The following is a 20,244-nucleotide window of genomic DNA, read 5'->3' on the forward strand; positions in this document are numbered from 1 at the left end:
ATTATTAAAGATGTAGGCCTACTAAAACGCTTGGTTAGTTGCGCGCCCTATCAGTTAAGATGGCTTAACGTATGTTGTATGCTACCCTGTTTAATCAGTTATTCATATCTTAATCATTCATTAATCATAAGTTTCATATGGCCACAAACAAGATGCAATTAATTAAACAAACAATAACATTTGCTTTTAACCCACCTCCTAAAACGAATAATCATAATATAAGTGAAAACATCCGGAGGAAATGTTGAACGACTAAATCAGGCCTGATTAATTACACTAGAATCTATTTAATTAAAAGTTGTAACAAATTGGAACACTAATCTTCCATAGGAAGTGCGCTAGGAAAAAAAATCAAATGTCAAACGTGGTTATACTTGAAATCAGATATAAACACAAAGGGAATAATCTGACTAAACCCAAATATGATTATAGGTTCACAAACTACCTTAGACCTATTGGCAGACACTTTTGCATAAAATGCATAAAACAGACCATTGCATATATTATCTGTCATCATCTGATGCTGCACTGCTCTCAGAAGTGGCAGTCGGTTTAAAAGTGGGCCAATGCGCGGACGCATCATCGCGGAGCGTCTCTGCTCAGCCGGGTTCCGACGTGGCATCGCTCGCCCTCGCCTACATCACTCCCATTGTGTGACGCTCCGTTGGTTGGGAGCTGTCCCAGAAATAATGGTGCTGAAGCTGCAGCACTGGCCAGAAACCGCAAATCACACGTACGCCCAGCCTGCACAGCCTCCTCCACGGGGCCAGCCCAGTTCCCTTCTCGGATCGGGCGGAATTATACCGATAACCGAGCGACGTCTCGCCCGTTAAACGCAGGAATGCAGTGAGTACGACGGAGATATGGTGAAAATGATTTTACACCCTGGAAGCCCAGAGCAACTCTGTGTCAAATGCATCGGACCTGGATTTGTTAACATTTGCCTTATTTCCAAAAAGAACCCACGGAATTATTCGGAATAAAAAGGTGAACTGATGATCGTGTAAAATTAAGGAATATAAGATCGACCGTGATCGACCGGTACTGGGGAGGTTGCTGTTGACAGTGGAGCGGAAAAAGAAATTAATATTTCTGCTGAATGGGACTGGGGTGTTGTTTGGCCACTGGAGAGCGATTTTACCCCCAAGCCCAATTAAAAAAAACTAAAGCATTAATGACAATTTAAAGACTAACACTTTTTTTCTGTCTTACAGCTGGGAAGAAGCTGGTGTTAATTTTTACAAGGAACCTGACGGTATTGCGTCCTTTAAAGCTCAAGACCGTTGCGAAACCGTGGAGCCTTGTCACTGTGTTTTTTTGGAAATACAACAAGCGAAAAATGGGAAGCATGCAAAGCACAATGTGAAAAAAGATGGCTTTTGTGTCGACGGATTTGTAAATATGAGATGAAAACTACTGGATGCACAAGATGGGAGGATATTAGTTTAGAGACGTGCGTTGTCGGGTTATCTGTTGTAAAATAAGGCAAAATCGCCGGGTCACATTTGTAGAGTTTATTCCTTCGGGTTTCGGCATTTGCTTTAAATTACAGCAGTTTATTCTTTTTGCGCTGTTCTTTTTTTCAACCGGCAATATATTGGCTGTATGATTATAAATCTTTCCTCTGAAATCCTGCCTGGGACTCCGGTCGTAATTGTATTCCTGACTTTAGAACAGTCACGGACGATTGATTGTTGTAAGCATTGAAATAAGGAGTCGATGTCTTGGTAAATCACAGGAGGCCCCGCTCCTATAATTGTTTATTGGTTTATCTGTGCCGCAAAGCTCGCTAGAGTTTTCAATAGTGAACGACCGCCGATAATAACATGTGTTTCCTTCGACCAGAGAGAGATGGCAAAGGAACATTAGTGTTTAGTTGTTGCTGCATTTTGCCCCCTTACCATTTTAAGCAGTCTGTTGCATTGCAACAAAATTCACGTTTGAACATATACATGCGACCACGCATTCAAACGCACACGTAGCATTTTACACTTAAACTAAATAAGTAGTTGCTGGAATACTGGGTGCATCCCTCACGACTTTTTATTTTAGACGCGATCTACGTTCCTCGGTGACTGAAACATAAAGCCGGACCATCTAAGCTCACAGGCGTACATTATCAACAAAAGGGCACATGTTGTTGATAGTCGGTGTCATTGTATGGTGCTGGGGATTGTTGAGTCACAGACAGATGCTGCGCCACCAGGGCATGGTGAAGAGCCGCTGTTGCGTCTTGTTCAGCGACCTTAAGGTTTTCCTGCTTAGGCCACCTGGCCCACCGGCGTCGCAGCCTTCATTTTTACCTATGAGCGGACCGGACACGGAGACCCACGCGAACGAAGTCGCCGACAACAACAACACTTTGATAAACGCCCCTCAGGCCGATGGCTGGACTGCACCTCCGGCAGAGAGCGCCACGGCGGACGACGCAAGCGGTGGAGCGGAGGGCTGGTCCAGCAGCGCAGCCGAGCGATCGGCGACCTTAGACTGCAGCAGCTCCTCGGACGAACTGGCTAAGGAGAAGTCGGAGGAGCGACTTTCCCTTAGCAGCTGTACTGACAGCGGTGTTAGGACTCCCTTATGCAGGATCTGTTTTCAGGGACCCGAACAGGTATGTAGACGGTTCACGCTGCAATATTGGGATGTGGAAAAACTTGCAACGAACACGCTATAAGTCTGGGGGGAAGCTCGCTTTTTATCAATATTATTATGGGAAATATTTGTCTGCAGCGCATAGTAAGTGTGGATACATTAGGTGATGTAATATTTATCATCACAAACCGAGGCTGTCAAACTGACGGAGATTTTCACTCTAACCCTCCGGGCGTTATTATAAGTCACCCCTAACTAAATTATTTATTGGAAGTTATGGGCGATATCCTTGGCAGTTGGGCTGAATATCCCCAAACTCCCTCTTCCCTTTCACCTGCTGACAGCATGTGTCGTTGAAGGGAATATGGCTACAACAAGAGGTCAATAGAAATGTTCCCCCTTTCTGTCTTCCCCGCTGGCTTTGACTTCTGGCGTTCCGGAAGACAAATGACTGAAACTTGCAGCCACACAGCAGTTCTAAGCAGGTGATCCTTATCAGGCTCCCTGATAAACACTTTCCACAAAAGTGAACCTGAACTGCATTGGGAAACAGTTTGCAATGCTCTGCAATAGATGCCCAGTTGTTGCCATGCCGATGCTTATCTTTAAAACAAAAATATCCCATGGAGCCTGTATGGAGTCAAATGAGTGATGAGAGGTTCCCCCCCCCCCCCACAAACTTATCCTGCAAGCTGTCCCCATTTCCTGTTTAATTGTTGTCTGGTCTGGACTGATTCAGATATATTATGTTTGTTTGTATGTTTAGAAGGACACAGGTTTTTTCACAATGACTTGTATCGTGTGGGAAGCGTTCTATATACACATTTCCACTATTACAGTCTGGACACCAACTATGACCCGAGTTTGATTCCGTCATTGTAGACCGTCAGAAATGAACAGCCCTCATGTTATCCGTGAGATTTTTTGATTTTGTTTTTCGAGCCCCATGAACCAATTACAGGGAACAGGACAACTGCACTTCACCATTTAGGAGAGACCTTTAACAAAGGCGCCGTTCATTTTGCCTCCATCCGGTTCCTGTGTTGCCGGAGAGATGCGTGGTCCTCAGAACATAATGAAAATTAGGCGTCAAACAGATGGCCGAGCAGCGACGAGTCGCTTCTCCACGCAGAGCCGGGGGAACATGCCGGAAGAGTGGAAGGCACACGCAGCAAAGCCCGGTGTAGTCCGACAAACGGGCTCCTTTTCTTGGTGGCACCCCCTTTGTCTTGGATAGACTTTGTGTTGGGGCCCATTTGTGTGTTGGGGGGGGGGAGTTAAGTTGTAAGACTTCCCTGTAAAAATCTGGGCAGGTTACCTCTCGCCAATGCCTGAAGACCTTTTCAGAGGCGTGTGAGCTAAATGAGGCACCCTAACTCTGATCCTTCTCATTCTTAGTGTGGCACCCTTACATCTAACTATGGTGTCTGTAACACAAAACAAATGGTTTAATGTTTGCCCCAGAGGTCACACTTCATAACGATTAAAACCACTAAGTCTGAAAAAAAAATGTACCTGGTGGGTTGATTTTTCGTCAGTGTGTGATTCTGCATAAGAAGGACTTTGGGTAAAATCCAAGGATCCAGACCCCGTGTCGACTCACATGCCCTAAAGATGACATCCTGACATCCTTAAATCGATAAATCGAGGTGGGGGGGGGGGGGGGGGGGATTAAGCTGCAGATCATTCCTGCTTGTGACCCAGGTGTGGGGAGGTGAAGGAGAAGCCAGGAAGAGAAGCACTGCTTGACGTGTCACAGTAGTTTATGTTCCAGCCGCATTGCATTATGGGAGCTTTTTAAAACCCGTCCGTCACAAATTTAAATTCCCAGAAGAATTGTACTCTTGTGAACCAGGCCTCACAACAGTATTCTTGCTTAATCCCAAAATATATGTATCATTGAGACTGTCAATCTGCATATTGAATATTAAAAGCATATTTAGTCGCGCTTGGATTGTTTATATAAAAGAACAGGGAAGCTATGCAGACTGCCGATCCTTTTTAGTCAATATTAATCCTTCATATTTCATACCGGATATTTTCCCTTTGTCTCTGTTTTATTCAGATAGTAGAGTTCAGGATACTTTTAATGCTCTAAATCAGAGTTTTTCTTAAACTGGGGATGCCAAATAAAAATATATCAGGGCTGTGGACCCCCTTTGAAGACTATGTGATGTGGGATGGATTCCCTTTCTAATATGTTTAGTGTTTTGGACAGTGGATGGTAATACCAGTATTTCATCAATTTATAAAATGTCCCTGCAGACCCTCTGCAGCTGGGGACATTCGACACCCTAGAGTGTTGAGGACTTTAGTCTGAAAACACCCGCTCTAAACCGATTGTTTCTCCTGTGACCTCATAAAGGACCAGGAGCTTATCATTATGGATGCGAAAAGGCAAAGAAAATCGCAAAGATACTGCAGTGAAGGCAAACAGACCTTAACGATTTCTTGTCATTCCCAAGCAGCAGGTTTCCAGGAAGCGCCGTGTTGGATCGGCCGGTAGATCCTCCGCTCCATCTCCCCTTCTTTCTTGTAAGGGGAAGCGGGCGGATTTGTGTCAAAGTCACCGCCTAGCTCTCCCAGCGGTGCCCGGACAGGCAGCGTCGTGTCATTAGCTGTACGGTGAGACTGTTCTTTGTCCTGTAGCAGACAGACCAGCTTGGGGACCAGATCCTGCCAACAGTCACAACTAGGCAAAAAATAGATTTACTTTTTTGGTGGGGGTTTTTTGTTGGGGGGGTGGTTAGCAACTGCAGGTCTCTGGATAAATGTCGATAAATCGCTTTTCATTCACATGGAAATAAGGTGCAGCTGCCCACGCACACCTGTTTTGAATGTGTGTAAGGTCGAACCCCTTCCTGCTTTCCATTCCTTGCAGTAAGTGTCTGTCATTGGCTGCCCTTCAAAGGGATCTCGGTGTGACATGATTCTCCTTCAGCTCACAATGTCTCCTGTGAGCAGCAGGGCTTTTCTCTGTGATTGTACATTACCTGGATCCCAGAATGCATCAGTGGCGGCCTTCCATCAGCACTATGACCTTGTGGAGTCTGCATGTGAAAGCTGGCAGTCTACTTTAGCCATACCCGACACTTATGCGCTCGGTTGAGCTAATTATTAATCTAATTATTATGTTAGCAGTTCAAATGGAGCTGTAAGAATCTGCCAGGATAGGAACTGGGTTGGAAACAGCTGTTACGGAGAATGCTAGGTAATACTCTTCCATCTCCAGCCAGGCCCCCAACATTTCCTGCGTGGAGTTTCGAGGTTGGATCCTGGAGGTTCTGGCAGCAGACGAGGAATCCCAGAGCGGCTAACACATTCACATCAGAAAGTTACCCCTCAGATCTTTCCATAGATCTTTTCATTGAGCAAAATGTCACAACCTTTTCAAAGTTGTGGCAAAGGTGCTCCAGCTGTGTTGCTTGCTTAAGGGAGGAAAAGCAGTACTAACACAACAGCCTGAGTGACCAGAAAACGGAGAGTTCCACCGAGCGTATCAAATGCGCTTCAGAATCACACGGTCATGTTGCGGAATGGGACGAGATCATTCCTCTTGCCCTTCATATGCTAACGGATAGAAAATCTGATTTATTTTTATCTACACTTTGGGCTGTTTACCAAGATTACATGTCCTGCTTTGGTGCGTCCCCGCATCGCTTTCCGTCCGACGATCCCCTTCTCTGCTTCGCGAGGTGAACCGGTATATTCCGGCCACCTCCGGTCTGTCGTGGCAGAGGCTGAAGGTGAGAAAACTGCAGGGAGAAGACAGGGGAGTCTCGAGAAAAAACAAAAATCAAAGCAGAATGTGGGGATGGCAGCGATTCCGGAGCCTGCAGTATTTTAAGGTCATTTGTACGTATTGTACCGTAACTTTTACTAGATGAGCAGGTGAAAGATGGATGGATTCTATATAAATTTCCAATATTGGATGCATAAGCTTCTAGAGTCCCCATGACACTCTGCCATGTGCCTCTAGAGTCCCCATGACACTCTGCCATGTGCCCCAGCGAGTTCATGGAAAAATCTCCCATTATATGTCACGTCATTAATCACGACCAGAGAATCACACAGATCAAAGGAATACATTCAGGTTAAGGGTCAGACTTCTGTCAAAACATTGTCCAGTTGTGCTAGCCAGATCTGCTAACAAATCAATTTTTGGATCTGGATGAAAATTGGCTGGAGGGGCTGGGTGGGGGGGTGGCTTTAGATCAGTTCCTCATTCGGGGATAGTAATGTCACAAATGCATGTTAGAGTATAAGGATCAAAGCTTTAAAAAGAGTACTGTGCCTTTAAGATGCTTGGCCCCGCCTTATATTTATCTAACACTGAGCAGTGTTGTGCTCTGTCTTTATGGGTTGCATCTGGAAAACGGTAATGCTACCTCCACCTCTTTGTATTAAAGTGCATTGTTATTCTCCATACTGGTGTGTGGACTCTGTTAATGCTTCCAAAAGGAAAGCATTATGATGTACAAACTATACAGCAGTGGTCTTTATTGGGGTAATTAAGGCTAATTTGGCACGGAAACTCCCCCACTGCAGATAGCGCAAGTCTCTGCGGGCTGTGTTAAGTAGCACACAACAAACCCAATAACCTCCAGCAGCCGGTAACCCCGTCCAAGGCCCTGCGCGTCTCAGCTGGACTCGCTCTTTAGTGGGAAGGGAAAAAACGAACCTTTTTCAGTTAGAGGCCATTTGGCACCTTGAATGCAAGTTAGTATAATTATGATTCCGCATGTCCACCGAGAAAACGGCCTGCTGCCGCGAGCCAACGCGGCGGTCGTCTGCATAAATAGGAGCTTTGGTTCCAGCCGAGGCACGATTGCTGCGTTCTTCCTGCCAGACTGCAACGCAGGGCCGCGACTTCATGCCCCCCCCTCGGAGAAGGCGTGAGTGCTGACGCCCCGAACCCCAAAATTACAGCCCCCGTGCTGCCACAGAGTCTTTAGGCCAACAGCTACAGGGTTCAGGGGTCAAAGGTCACTACCTTAAACGTAGTGCCTGACCAGGAGTGCCCCAGGGGCAGCCTGACTGTCAGCTTATGGTACCCGGTATCGGACAGCCGATTAGCCCACATAGCATTAGCATGGTGCAGAAACCCCATTCATGTCCCGCACCAAAGGCCTGACCCAGAGGTCACACATCATAACGATTAAATACACTAATGTATCTGGCCCACATGATTCAGCCACTGATTGGTTTGCTGTGATGTCACTTCCTGCCTCTGCCTCGTATGCGTCTGAATCTCCCAGTTATAATGGCTTTATTACTATTACTCCAGCTTCCATGATGTGTTGTGACAGGCCCGCGCCCAGAAGGGTCCTTCTTGATCAAAATTTCTACCTGCACTTTGGTCTATTTTTACCCCGGAAACCTCTCTGTCACAGTGTGTCCTGAAATGAGCTGCTGCCCCCCCTGTCTGCACTGTATTTAATGTCTTATTTTGACAGTCGGCCAGTTCTTCACACATTTATACAGCTGGGTGTTTCAAACTGAATGGGGGTTTAGTGCATCTGTCAGAGAGTGAGACAGGAGGCCCCCACCGGGGAGCCGAGCGGCAGCCTCCACCTGCCCCGTGCCCTTAACCGTCGGGCTTCCCACGGTGCCACCTGCCTCCAGCTTGCAAGCTCGAGGGAGTCGACGGCACCACGTGCAAAGCCCAGAGCAGCCAGTGGTGCTCCTCAGCCAAAGGTCAGCCTGGCTTCGGGGAGGACCGACAACTGCATGCCCAGCAGCCTCCTTAGCCCGTCACTGTGGGTCTCCACAGGCCCTGACATCCGCTGCTCCACATCGACTACAATCCCTGAACACTCTGGCACGTGAGGGCGCTCACTCACACGAAGTGCGTATGTGCCTGTTCCCTCACCATCCTCCCAACTGTTCATCTGTCTGTCCTCCTGTTTGTCCTCCTGTTTGTCCTCCTGTTTGTCCATCTCTCTGTCCTCTGGTCTGCCCATCTCTGTCCTCCTGCTGGTCTATCTTTATGTCCAGCTCTGTCCTCTTGTCTGTCCATCTCTGTCCTCCTGCTGGTCTATCTTTATGTCCAACTCTGTCCTCTTGTCTGTCCATCTCTGTCCTCCTGCCAGTCTATCTTTATGTCCAACTCTGTCCTCTTGTCTGTCCATCTCTGTCCTCCTGCCGGTCTATCTTTATGTCCAGCTCTGTCCTCTTGTCTGTCCATCTCTGTCCTCCTGCCGGTCTATCTTTATGTCCAGCTCTGTCCTCTTGTCTGTCCATCTCTGTCCTCCTGCCGGTCTATCTTTATGTCCAGCTCTGTCCTCTTGTCTGTCCATCTCTGTCCTCCTGCCGGTCTATCTTTACGTCCAGCTCTGTCCTCTTGTCTGTCCATCTCTCTGTCCACCAGTCTTTCCTCCCATTATCCACCTGTCTGTCCTTCCGTCTGCCTGTCATCCTTACTGTCCACCTGTCTGTCCATCTGTCTCTCCTCCTGTCTGTCCAGCTGTCTGTCTGTCTTCGAGCTGACGCACAATCAAGCGCTGTAAGCAGAGACACTGGTGGCTCTCAGAAGCAACTCCACAGAGCAGCTTCCTTGACCTCCCCAGGTCTCTGGCAGGTGCAGTGTGTGTCTGATCCCACTGATAGCCTCAAGGGTGTCTGATGTCTAAAACCCTGACACTGGGTTTGTCTGAAAGCAGCTGTATGACCGGGATCACACTACCACCTTTTACAGACGCAATTTTTCAAAATGCGTTTCAGCCAGTTTCCAAGGAGTAGAAAAGTATAGAAGATTTTCCTGTAAACTGCATCTGGCTGGGATCGTTTGAAAGCCTCTTATAGAGCACTGTGGTAAATAGAATAGAACATTAGATGGAGATAAACAAAATTACACATTAAAGATCCACAATGTCCTTTAACCAAATTAATGGCCGCTGTCCTTTTCCCACTCCATAACAGCCCAGGCGCTATCAGTCTGATGGATGAAAAGACGTCACTCGCGAGGCAATGAACTTCGTCAAAAAAGGATGCCGTTTTATCTGCGCGTGGCAGACAACGCGTCCGTGTACGAGTGCGGATGTGGTTACCCCGCTTCGGCTTAGTGACTCGCAGCCGAAACTCCCAGAGGACTCTGTTCCAGAGGTTTGCAATAGAAGGTTTTGCCACTGAGGTGCTGATAAGTTTGATTGGCTCATAACAAAAACAAAAGCTTAGGAATATAATGGAGGCGGAGCCTCTCGTTTGCTTGTGTAAAATCAGGCAGAATAGCCCCGTGCAGAATGACATCTGGTGTCTGTCAGCAGCATCCATGCAAGCTCACAAAGACAGATTTGGGCTGTTCCTTCAAGGATCATTAAGGAAAATCCATACCTGACCTGTTTCTCTTTTTGATTTTTTTCTACGAATCCTGGATGTGACTATTGTGTGCCTACCCTGCCTGTGTGTGTGCGTGTGTGTGCACAGAGAGATGTGGCTTCGTCTCCTGGACGCCTGATGGAGTGTGGTCCAGCGTGCCCTGAATCTGTTTGCTGACAGCTCTGCTCGCAAACAGCTCTCTGCCGGTCCGACGGCCCTGTGAAGCTGCCGTCACATGACCGTTTGCGGTATCTGACTCCGAGGTCCGGCGGCAAAGGGATCTGGGACCTGAGGAAGCGGCCAGGTCGTGTGGTGGTGGGGGGGGTGATGTGAAGCCTGTTTGTTTGTGTGCGGGGGTGTTAAGTGAGGGGGCATGGGAGATTTGTTTTGCTAGTGGTGTTAATTGGTTGCTGTCCAGTTCCCTTTCCTCACAGCCTTCATCTTTTGCCCTGAGGTGTTTGTGAAGAGTTCTTGTAGGTAGTATGGTGTGATGTAGCGTGTGTGGATGCGCATACACTTGTGTGCAGCTTTCGTTTTGATAATTGCTGCAAGCCAAAATCATAATTGACATTAAAATTTAATTGATCGCCCAACCCTAGCTCTGAGAGATTACAGATATGTGAAGGAAATTTCCAGAAATGCTGCTTTTCAGCATGCTGCTCTTGCCCTGTAGAAACTCAGCATTCCACAGCAGAATATGGGCGTCCTAATGTGTTTCCTTGGGCTGCGATTGTAAATCTCATATAATCTGCCTGTAACAGATGGTTTCTGTCGATAAATAGGGGGTCACTGAATTTGACTGACCGTTCCCCAGGAGCGGAGCTGCAGCCGCCTCATTGTTGTTCCCCCTGTGTCCTGCAGGGGGAGCTGCTGAGCCCATGCCGCTGCAGCGGATCAGTGCGGTGCACCCATCAGCCCTGTCTCATCAAGTGGATCAGCGAGAGGGGCTCCTGGAGCTGTGAACTGTGCTACTACAAATATCAGGTCATCGCCATCAGCACCAAGAACCCACTTCAGGTAGAGTAGTGCTTAAGGTAACAGGGACATGTTGTTTGGTGACACCAACCCTATTAAACGTCAGTATGAAGTGAGAGGAAGTCAGGTCTCATGTGTGACCGCACCACGAACATCGTAACGGGTCTGTGACCGCACCACGAACATCGTAACGGGTCTGTGACCGCACCACGAACATCGTAACGGGTCTGTGACCGCACCATGAACATCGTAACGGGTCTGTGACTGCACCACGAACATCGTAACGGGTCTGTGACCGCACCATGAACATCGTAACGGGTCTGTGACCGCACCACGAACATCGTAACGGGTCTGTGACCGCACCATGAACATCGTAACGGGTCTGTGACTGCACCATGAACATCGTAACGGGTCTGTGACCGCACCATGAACATCGTAACGGGTCTGTGACCGCACCATGAACATCGTAACAGGTCTGTGACCGCACCATGAACATCGTAACGGGTCTGTGACTGCACCATAACTGCTACAATTTCACTACCTTACATGTGGACTTTAACCACCCCTGTATTCTACTGCTCTCTCTCTCTGATATCTGATATTTCTTGTTACATACCTCCTATGATCTCGCGCTGCGCTCCAGTTACCTGGAACGGAAGTTGGAACTGGGAATGACATCACCCCCAAGTTAATCACTTTGCGGTACAAGAAGTCAGAAAACCATTTAACAATACCAGGGACGTGTTTCAAACAGCAAGATTTCTTGCTTAGCCGGAGAAGTTGTCATATTTAAGGTACCCCCGTTTAACTGGCCTTTACCTACATTTAACCCGGACTACCTTAAACCTGACAAGTTATCCAGCTAAGCTCTGTTCTGAAACAGGCCCAGTTCTATCCTGGTTCATTGTTAGCAATACCAGTTGATACAATACGTGATGCAGTATTTTGCACATAAAAACACCATAGCAACACGTCCACAGATAATGGTTGGACAGAACTGTGTGTACGACCGATTTAATGAACTATAAATAAGACATAAGTGCTAATAAACAATATATAACTATAGTATTCACTTCTGTTAATAAATGGCGCAGCCATCTTGAATTATAAGGTTACAGCGGTTCCTCCGACTTTCCGAGTCAGAATTCCGACTTCAGCGTTTGTTTCAGTTGAAATTTCGGAGTTCTGAGTTCAAACAGAACGCAGCATGTTACCAGCCGCTGACCAGCCCGAGTGGCCCATCGGTTGCCCTGATTTCCCTCCCATGTATGCCACCGACCGCGGCTGACCGCCTGCCTCCCTCCCGCAGTGGCAGGCCATCTCCCTGACAGTGATCGAGAAGGTGCAGATGGCGGCAGCTCTGTTGGGTTCCCTCTTCCTCATCGCCAGCGTCTCCTGGCTCATCTGGTCATCGCTCAGTCCCTCGGCGAAGTGGCAGCGGCAGGACCTGCTCTTCCAGATCTGCTACGGCATGTACGGCTTCATGGACGTCGTCTGCATTGGTGAGCGGTGGCGCCGAGGGCCTGTGGGGTGGGTCGAGGCGGGGCAACGAGAAGTCGATCACCTCAAGATGGAATCACGTTTGATATCATATTTTCCATGTTTTTTTTCCGCACAGATATTTCACTGCAGAATTACTGCCTAATAAACATTCATGTTAGACCAGCAACAAGCAAAATTTGAAGGATATAATTTTCGCTTATAAATTCAGCTGTTTCATTTTGGAACCACTTATCTAGCACAGGGTTAAGGTTTGCCTGGAGCCTTTTCTGGGAAGCTCAGGGCACAAGGCAATGGGACATCCTGGACAGAATGCCCGACTCAGACATAGACACATTAATGGCAATTTGGAGATACCAGTTCACCCAGCCGCATGTTTTAGGGCTGCACAGGGAGGCACAGACACGACTGGAGTAGATGCAAGACTGCAGTGGCACAGCTCTTAGCGTCAGCCCTGTTTTGAAATTAGTATGTAAATTGGAACATTCGAAAAAATTAACATACTTCGGTTTTAACAAGAGCGATATTTTAGAATGGATTTTTAATCTGTATATGAACCACGACACCCTGGGCGAACACGGTTAGACCTGCATATTAATTTACTCAATCAAATGCTTTGTGGGTAGGCAAACAAATCGCTTCAATTGGTCAGTTTGATCCACTAGCCGGTGACCCTGGAATTGCCCCCAGAATCAGTTCTAGAGCAGCCCCCCCACAGTGTCATTTCTCAGATAAACACTTGCCCAGTGTCAATACTAAATGTCAACCTAATCAGCTTGTTATCTAACAAACACGAAACAGATGAGTTTAATCAGCATTTGCCCATCACGCACTGCCTTCTGGGAGCTGCGCTACGTTGGCAGATCAATGGTGATCGATGCCTGACTGCTTCGGTTCCCTTCACTTTCAGAGAGCAGATGTTGCTCTCAGTTAAGCACCACGTGTCTCCCCGTGCAGCTGTACATGCGGGAGCCATGTGTGTCAGGAGAACGAACACTGAAAAACTGAGAGATTCTCCACTGTCGCAAGGAAACTGCAGATTTTGCCCAGTGGGTTTCACAGTCGGCTTGAGTTGGAGAGTCGGCGAATCAATGACGTTAAAGAAAAGCACAGCGAAAACCTCATAAAAATAATGGCAGCGATAAAGATGGTCATTAAGGAGCATGGTCTGACCCAAGCACGCGCCCCAGGATTTAGAGCAGACCTCCGTCGGCTTCCCGTAAAAGGGCCAACAAAGAGGTCAGCTTGTAAAACCAGATTAGGGGTCGGCGGAGAAGTTTCTTCTGCAGCTCTGTCATCCTTCCCTGAGTCGAGTGACCCTGAAAATGCACAACCTACTATCGAAGTCACTTCCAGGTCGGTTGTGGGCGATGCAGCTACTCATAGCTTTAGGTGTTCTAACTGTTGACTGATTTCCACGAAAAAACAAACATACTAGAACATACCGACTACATCAAGACAAGGGGGTCTTTCAAGTTTTTTAAAACAACGCGGTTATCGTGTGTTAGATGTGCCAGTGTTGTTCAGCTAAGTGACAGTGATTTGTTTGTTTCAGAAATCCTTGAGTCAAAATTCTAACTTCAATGGGCAACCAAACATTGCAGATGCATATGGAAGGTGGGAGTGAGGTGCCCTCGGGAGGTACAGGAGTGTCCTCTGTGCGCGGGAAGGAGGGCCACTGGCAGGAGTATGGCGAGGTTGTTGGGGGGGATGGGGGTGGGATTTGCAGTACTACCTGCCCCCAAGCAGGGAGACATTTTGTTTCACAGGTGTTGGTGGAAGAATGTACTGTAAAGACTACAGATAAGCCAGAGAATGAGAATGTAGGAGGGAGAGAGAGACAAAGAAGGAGGGAGAGAGAGAGAGAAAGAGGGAGAAAGAGAGCGGGAGGGAAAGAAAGAAAGAATGAGAGGGAGAGAGAGAGGAAGAGCGGGAGGGAGAGACAGGAAAGAATAGATTAGATTTTCTGCATCGATAGATCCTCAAAGACCCAGTAAACTATGAAGCTGCATCCTTCCGTGCTGGGAGGGACTTGCTGACACCAGACTTCAGCGTTTAATTACTTCCCTTCCTGTATAATTATTATCTTTGCGGGCACCTTAGTATCGTCATGAGCCTCTTTTACAGGAAAACGAAGGGGGAAAAAATCTTTGCGAAAATTCATGTATTTTCACACGGAGAGCTGCAGCGCGTTTCGGGCGAGAAGACGTGCCGGCCGGTGCTGAGAAGCTGGCTTTGGCAAAGCTTGCCGGAGACGGCGAATGTAATCACGGACTCACAGCCTTCATCACACGCATTCAGTCTCCCTCCGCTGGGGGAACCGAAAGGCAATTTTAAAGACACATAATGAGGGTTCCTAGGACAACCCCCACGTGCTGTGAATACCCAAACAAGCCCCCTCCGCTCACTACGGGCAGCCCGCACACCTCGGCTGTCAGTCACATGCTGGGCGCGGCTGGGAGTCTCATCTCAAGACAGTACACTCAAGAAGTGGGAGAGTTATGGGTTTGTGCAGGCTGTCCCTCGGTGCTCATAAAACCGTTGCCTGGGAGACAGTCCCTTGTTTATGACATCATCATCTCGAGCCAGGTGATGAGTTGTATTTGAAAACCATTGATTTTTCTTTGCTAATTGTGTTTCTGATCGTTGATCGATAAGGTTTAAGGTTCCTTGTCATGACCTTGACACTAGAGGAGAAGAGCAGATGAGGTTTGTAATTTGTTCTCCTGCTCATTCAGCCCTGGAATGTGTGAGTGATTGCTGCCTCCCCTGCTTGTACCCGCCCCCCAGCGCTGATTATCCACGAAGGCCCATCGGTGTACCGCATCTTCAACCGCTGGCAGGCTGTGAACCAGCAGTGGAAGGTGTTGAACTATGACAAGGTCAAGGACTGCGAAGACCAGAAGGCTAGTACCAGCACTAGGACCTTGTTCCTGCCAACCCAGAGGGGCAGCAGTGAGACCGGCCAGATGCTCTCCGCCTCCACCTCCTCCCTCATGAACGCCGCCATGGCTCCTGTGGGTACGCCTACGCCCAGGGCAACGGCCACTCCCGTCGGCTTGACCTCCCAGGACTCCTCGGACCAGAGCAACGGTCCTCCCTCCTTGCCCGACCACCACTGTGCGTACAACATCTTACATCTCCTCAGTCACCTGAGGCAGCAGGAGAGCCGAGGCCAGGCCAACAGTGGCAACCGAGAGCTGGTCATGAGAGTGACAACCGTGTGAGGAGCCTCGAGGCCTTAGCACTTAACACAATGATGAGGGGGGCATTCAAGACAAGCAAAGGTGGGTCAGTGAAGTGGGAGCCCCCTCCCATGAAGAAAAGCATTTCCACCTGAGAAACAGCACCACCTTGCGGCAGGAGAGAGTAGGACAACATGAGGATGGTGATGGGGTGGGTGGGGAGGGGGTTAGTGTTTTCTGGGTTCCCTGTCTTCAGCGATTGAATAAAATTGAGAATTCCTAGGATTTCTAGATGGATTTTCCTAAAGCTCTCCGCAGCAATTTCACTGCCATAGAAACGGACACGCGTGTGAATCCTTCTGCACACGCATTACCAACGACAAAAAGAGCACAAAACCAAGATTCAGGGATTCAAGTCAAATTCAGGCGGGATTTTAGCTTTAACAACGGATTGGCCGGTCTGTCACCGCGGCGACCTTCCGGCTCCGCCAGCCAGAGGCAGCTCGCCCCTGTGCTTAATAAGCACCATAAAAACCTTCCAGCCCCAATTCCTCGATGATGTCAGGGCGATCCAGCAACCCACATGTCCACCTTGCTCCTGCATCGGCAGACCATCACAAGAATTTACGCTCTTCTGAAAAGAAAGTTTCCCGTCACGGCAAACGTAAAAAAAAAAAAAGCACCTTAATTGTCTGCAAACGCGACATGTGGGATTCCTTTGCTGCTACCGGGTGCCAGAATCGCACTGCATTCTGCTCACACCTTCCAGCCGCAGAGGGCAGCATCACAGCCGTATGTGAAAAATTAAAATAACGAATTAAAGGAAGTGATGTCTTTTCTCATAACTGCGTTTTAGACCTGTGCACAAAGCTGTGTGTGTGTATGTGTGTGCCTGTGTGTGTATATATTTATAATTCACCTGTCCCCATTACAGTAAACACAAACACTGTCAGTCAGGAATGCAGGAGTCAAGCAAAAACGAATAAACGGAAAACAACATATGGCAATAAGGGCTGCGAGATTTGTCACCAGCCCGTGTTTATGGTGCTGGGCTTTCCGTCTGGGCCCCCTCTAAGCGGTTTCGGGAGTGACGCACGCCTCGTCCCCTTGGGGGTGCTGTTGTGCGGCCCATAGCGCTCTCCACCCTGCTCACCGAAGGCGTCCCGGAAGCCGGGCCCTTGTGGGCTGTGGCACTGCAGCAGGAGCAGATGCTTGTCGGAAATGCTACTAGAATACAAATTTCACTCCATACTCTACATATTCAGCAAATCCATTAGAATCTCAGTTTAAAAACAACATTACAATCCCATTGTCAGATGTTTCAAGCCTTTTGGAAGCATCTGATTTTCCTAAACGTCCATCCATGGATCCAGCATAAGTGCTCATCTAGTACAGGGCCGAAGTAAATCTGGAGCCTTTCCCAGGAACCATGGGGCACAAAGTGGGGGGCAAGATGTTCCGAAACACTGCTTCCGAATTAAGCTGCCTCCTCCCTGAGCCAATATGTGCTGATAACACAACTAGCCATTTCCTCATCTCTCGCATCTCTGCTTATAGGAGTTGCTCACTATAGACTCTTGTGTCTGTTATAACACTTTTTATTTTACGTCTTTATCCACGCATATAGCAATGTATGCAGTCCAGCAGTTTGGCTCAAGGGATTACCGAGCTCTGCACATTCTGGGATTCAATCACACAACCTTGTGGTTGACCTCCATCCTCTTTGTGGGCCCTTGTTGTCGTCCCTGGTATTGCATTCACACCTACTCATGCTGCAGGGTTGACTTGTAGTGCACTGTGCACGGTTTTACTCATGGAAGATAGTTGACTTGGTAGAACATATGAATTGTTACAAAAAGAGAAGATTTACAAATTTAATATACAGTGGTATGCGTACCTCGGAACATGAACTTAATTCAATCTAGAATGCTGGTCGAGTTGCATTTTGGTCCAAGTCAACTTTCCCCATAAGAAATAATATAAATGAATTAAATCCATTCCAGACCCCAAATGATTACCTATCTACCTCATGATAAAAAGCATTAACAATTAATATAAAGCTAATACACAGATGAAAAAGCACACAAATAAAGGCGATGCACATGAGATAAAAGACAGTCCCACACTCCGAAGCGGGAGCAGACACACCTGCACCACCGGCACGTCTCCCTATAATTTCCTTTTTAAGTTCCACAGTTACACTCACTACTTTCCTCTTTGGTTTGCTGCGATCACTGCACACTTTCATAGGGGCCGCGATTACTGTGTCACTAACTGTACTGTGGATAAGGCACAAAAAAAATCAGACCAAACACAGGAACACAGCTTTCGCACGTCGAACTCGGTCGAGAGGCACCGCGATTCTGAGAGTGATACATAGGCATAAGCATCCCAGTAGGTCCGTTTGCCTTCGTTTCAGCCCATTAGAGACACGTCTCGATCCGTACAAGTTTTAGCAGGTCTGTTCTGTTTGGTTGTTTTCCGAGTTTTCGGTTGAGTTGCGGTTAGATTTTTCTCCACCGTCCTGTTCGGGGTCTTAATCGGGAGAGCTGAGTTTTAGCAGAAACAGTCGAGTTCCAACAGGTACAGGTTGAAAAAAATTCAACAGGCTCATTTGACGTCCGAGTTGGTCGAGTTAAGAGGCGTTCGAGTTCCAAGTTCCACTGTACGACAGGTTTCCCTCAGCTGACATAAATGAACCTAAACCTGCCCCCACTGCTCTACTAAAACGTTTCATCTCTTGTCACCTGCTCTTATTCCCTTCATCCTGATCTGAACTAGTTCCAAGATGGCCTTGTTCCCATGAAGCAGTTCTGAGGTGACAGTAATCCTCGGGGCAGAAGCCCATCCAGGCTCCTGAGGACCCTACATGAAAAGTGAAGCCTCAGGTTCTCTTGTGAGGGTGTCTGAATGGCTTACCCCTCCCTTGGGTTCGTATATCTCTGTTGTCTGGTTTGTCTTCTCAAAGACCCTGTTGATCTGAAGGAATGTGGAAGAATGGAAGAGGGAAAGATCTTCTACCTGCCTTTTTGGCGCTGTGCAGCAGCCTGGCACGCTGGAGGTGTTTTGGAGAGTCTCTGTGTGCCCTCATGCTCCCAGGCAGGCAGATGAGCCATTTCTTTTGGTGACCCCCTCCCATGCCAAAACTGAGCAAAAAAAAAGAAAAAGATGAAACATGAAATGATGACTCAGCGCTCGTGGGCACGCACTGATGCATTACATCACGGACCATGTGGTTGCTCAGAATTTCATGTCATTGGCCCAGCTGCTCCTCCGAGGAGCAAAATCGCCCGCAGCAATATATGTCAGGCGGCTTCGTGCTTGCTGGAGGATTGATAAATCCATGAAATTCCTGATCTCAGCGAAGATGGCGCAGCATGCAGAGAGGATTGAGGGTCACGGGAAGTTCTCCGAGAATTAGCTCCTCGCATCTTATCACATACGCTTCAGGTTTAGGTATTTTTAGCAGCACCTTGGAGCAAAATCAGCAGAACACCGCAGATTTTAATCCGGTTTTACTTAATAAAAGGAGTTCACGGATGTGTTGTAAGACTCTGCTGGCGGTATGCTCTTTATCCAGTGCCGGTCACACCTCATCTAGGTCAGACAAAAGCAAACTCTAACAGACTTAGTCGAGTTAAATGATTTCCAATTCAATTCTCTGTCTCTATTTGAAGGGTTGAGATTTAGTCCTACAGTCCTACAGGCTGTTACCTCGGTCGGTTCTCGCTGGTTCCAGCTACACTCAGGTCCCGTATTTTTGCAGTTTGTTTGGAGCTCTGGATGAATGTGGGTTTTTTTTTTTTAATTCTCTGGGTCACTGCAGCACCTGAACAAACTGTCACGGTCCCAGTTCTTCAGAGAAGATAACCAGGCCTGTCGGTTAGCAACTTTGTTCTTTGACAGATTTGCGGCAGAGCCTTTGAAAACCGGTAATGATTTCCTGTCTTTATAAGCCAAATATCAGAAAATGGAGTTACAGTTTCTGTAGACAGCATATATTAATGTGGAACTGCTCTCCTTGAAGATCAAAGTTTTCTTTGCCTATAAATGACTGAGGTGTGGTGGAAGGAAGTGGTCTGTGTAACAAAACTTAATATAATATCTTGTAGACTCTTTCCATGTTACTTATTGAATTCCCTTCTGAAAGCTGATGGTAATTCCATCATGTGGATCTACATGTAAGCAGCTCTCCTTGGCTGCTTCTGTGACACAATCGGTCAGCACGTGATGCTTATACGGCCGCGTCCAGCAGACTAATGCCCAGGTTAGGAGTTCAAGCCTCACCTAGAGCATCTGCTTTAACTAATTTGTTCCTGCGACTAAATATGCTGTTGATTGGCAGGCCAGGGCAGTGATGGCCTAGTGGTTAGGGAAGCGCACTTGTGATTGAAAGGTTGGTGAGCAAAGTGCTGCCCCCCCAGGCGCTGAATTAACTGCCCTCTGCTATGACATGATGTCACATAAGGGTTAAATGCAGAGGACACATCTTGTTGTATGTGTCATATAGCGTATGTATATGTGGGAAGACTATAAGTCATTCTGCAGAAAATCAAATCACACAAAAACGAATGAGCAGTGAAGTTTTTCAATTTCCTCATCCTTCAAACCATGGACCGGGTCATACCTGCCAAACCATAGCAGAACCACAGGGATTATCTGGTTAGCTGGGTGG

The 20,244-nt window shown here is 47.7% G+C and overlaps 1 protein-coding gene across 2 annotated transcripts; it reads left to right on the forward strand.

Moving 5' to 3' along the window:
- Positions 1–574: 574 nt before the first annotated feature.
- Positions 575–16,539, forward strand: marchf4 (membrane associated ring-CH-type finger 4). 2 transcript variants are annotated; one of them, XM_049001856.1, is made up of 5 exons: positions 575–987; positions 1,215–2,611; positions 10,771–10,926; positions 12,194–12,386; positions 15,175–16,539. In XM_049001856.1, the coding sequence occupies exons 2-5, from the start codon at positions 2,135–2,137 to the stop codon at positions 15,609–15,611; spliced, it is 1,263 nt and encodes a 420-aa protein (XP_048857813.1). In that variant the 5' UTR covers positions 575–987; positions 1,215–2,134; the 3' UTR covers positions 15,612–16,539. The 2 variants fall into 2 exon arrangements, with proteins under 2 accessions (XP_048857813.1, XP_048857814.1); XM_049001857.1 differs by having other exon boundaries at positions 575–846.
- Positions 16,540–20,244: the final 3,705 nt, after the last annotated feature.

Source organism: Brienomyrus brachyistius, unplaced genomic scaffold, assembly GCF_023856365.1.
Source record: "Brienomyrus brachyistius isolate T26 unplaced genomic scaffold, BBRACH_0.4 scaffold62, whole genome shotgun sequence".
Classification (NCBI taxonomy): Eukaryota; Metazoa; Chordata; class Actinopteri; order Osteoglossiformes; family Mormyridae; genus Brienomyrus; species Brienomyrus brachyistius.

Bases quoted from the DNA above. Each gene is read 5' to 3' on its own strand.
- marchf4 (XM_049001856.1), top strand. From the start codon at position 2,135: ATGTTGTTGATAGTCGGTGTCATTGTATGGTGCTGGGGATTGTTGAGT. The intron at 2,612-10,770 runs GTATGTAGACGG...TGTGTCCTGCAG, and splicing joins GTTTTCAGGGACCCGAACAG to GGGGAGCTGCTGAGCCCATG. The intron at 12,387-15,174 runs GTGAGCGGTGGC...CCCGCCCCCCAG, and splicing joins CATGGACGTCGTCTGCATTG to CGCTGATTATCCACGAAGGC.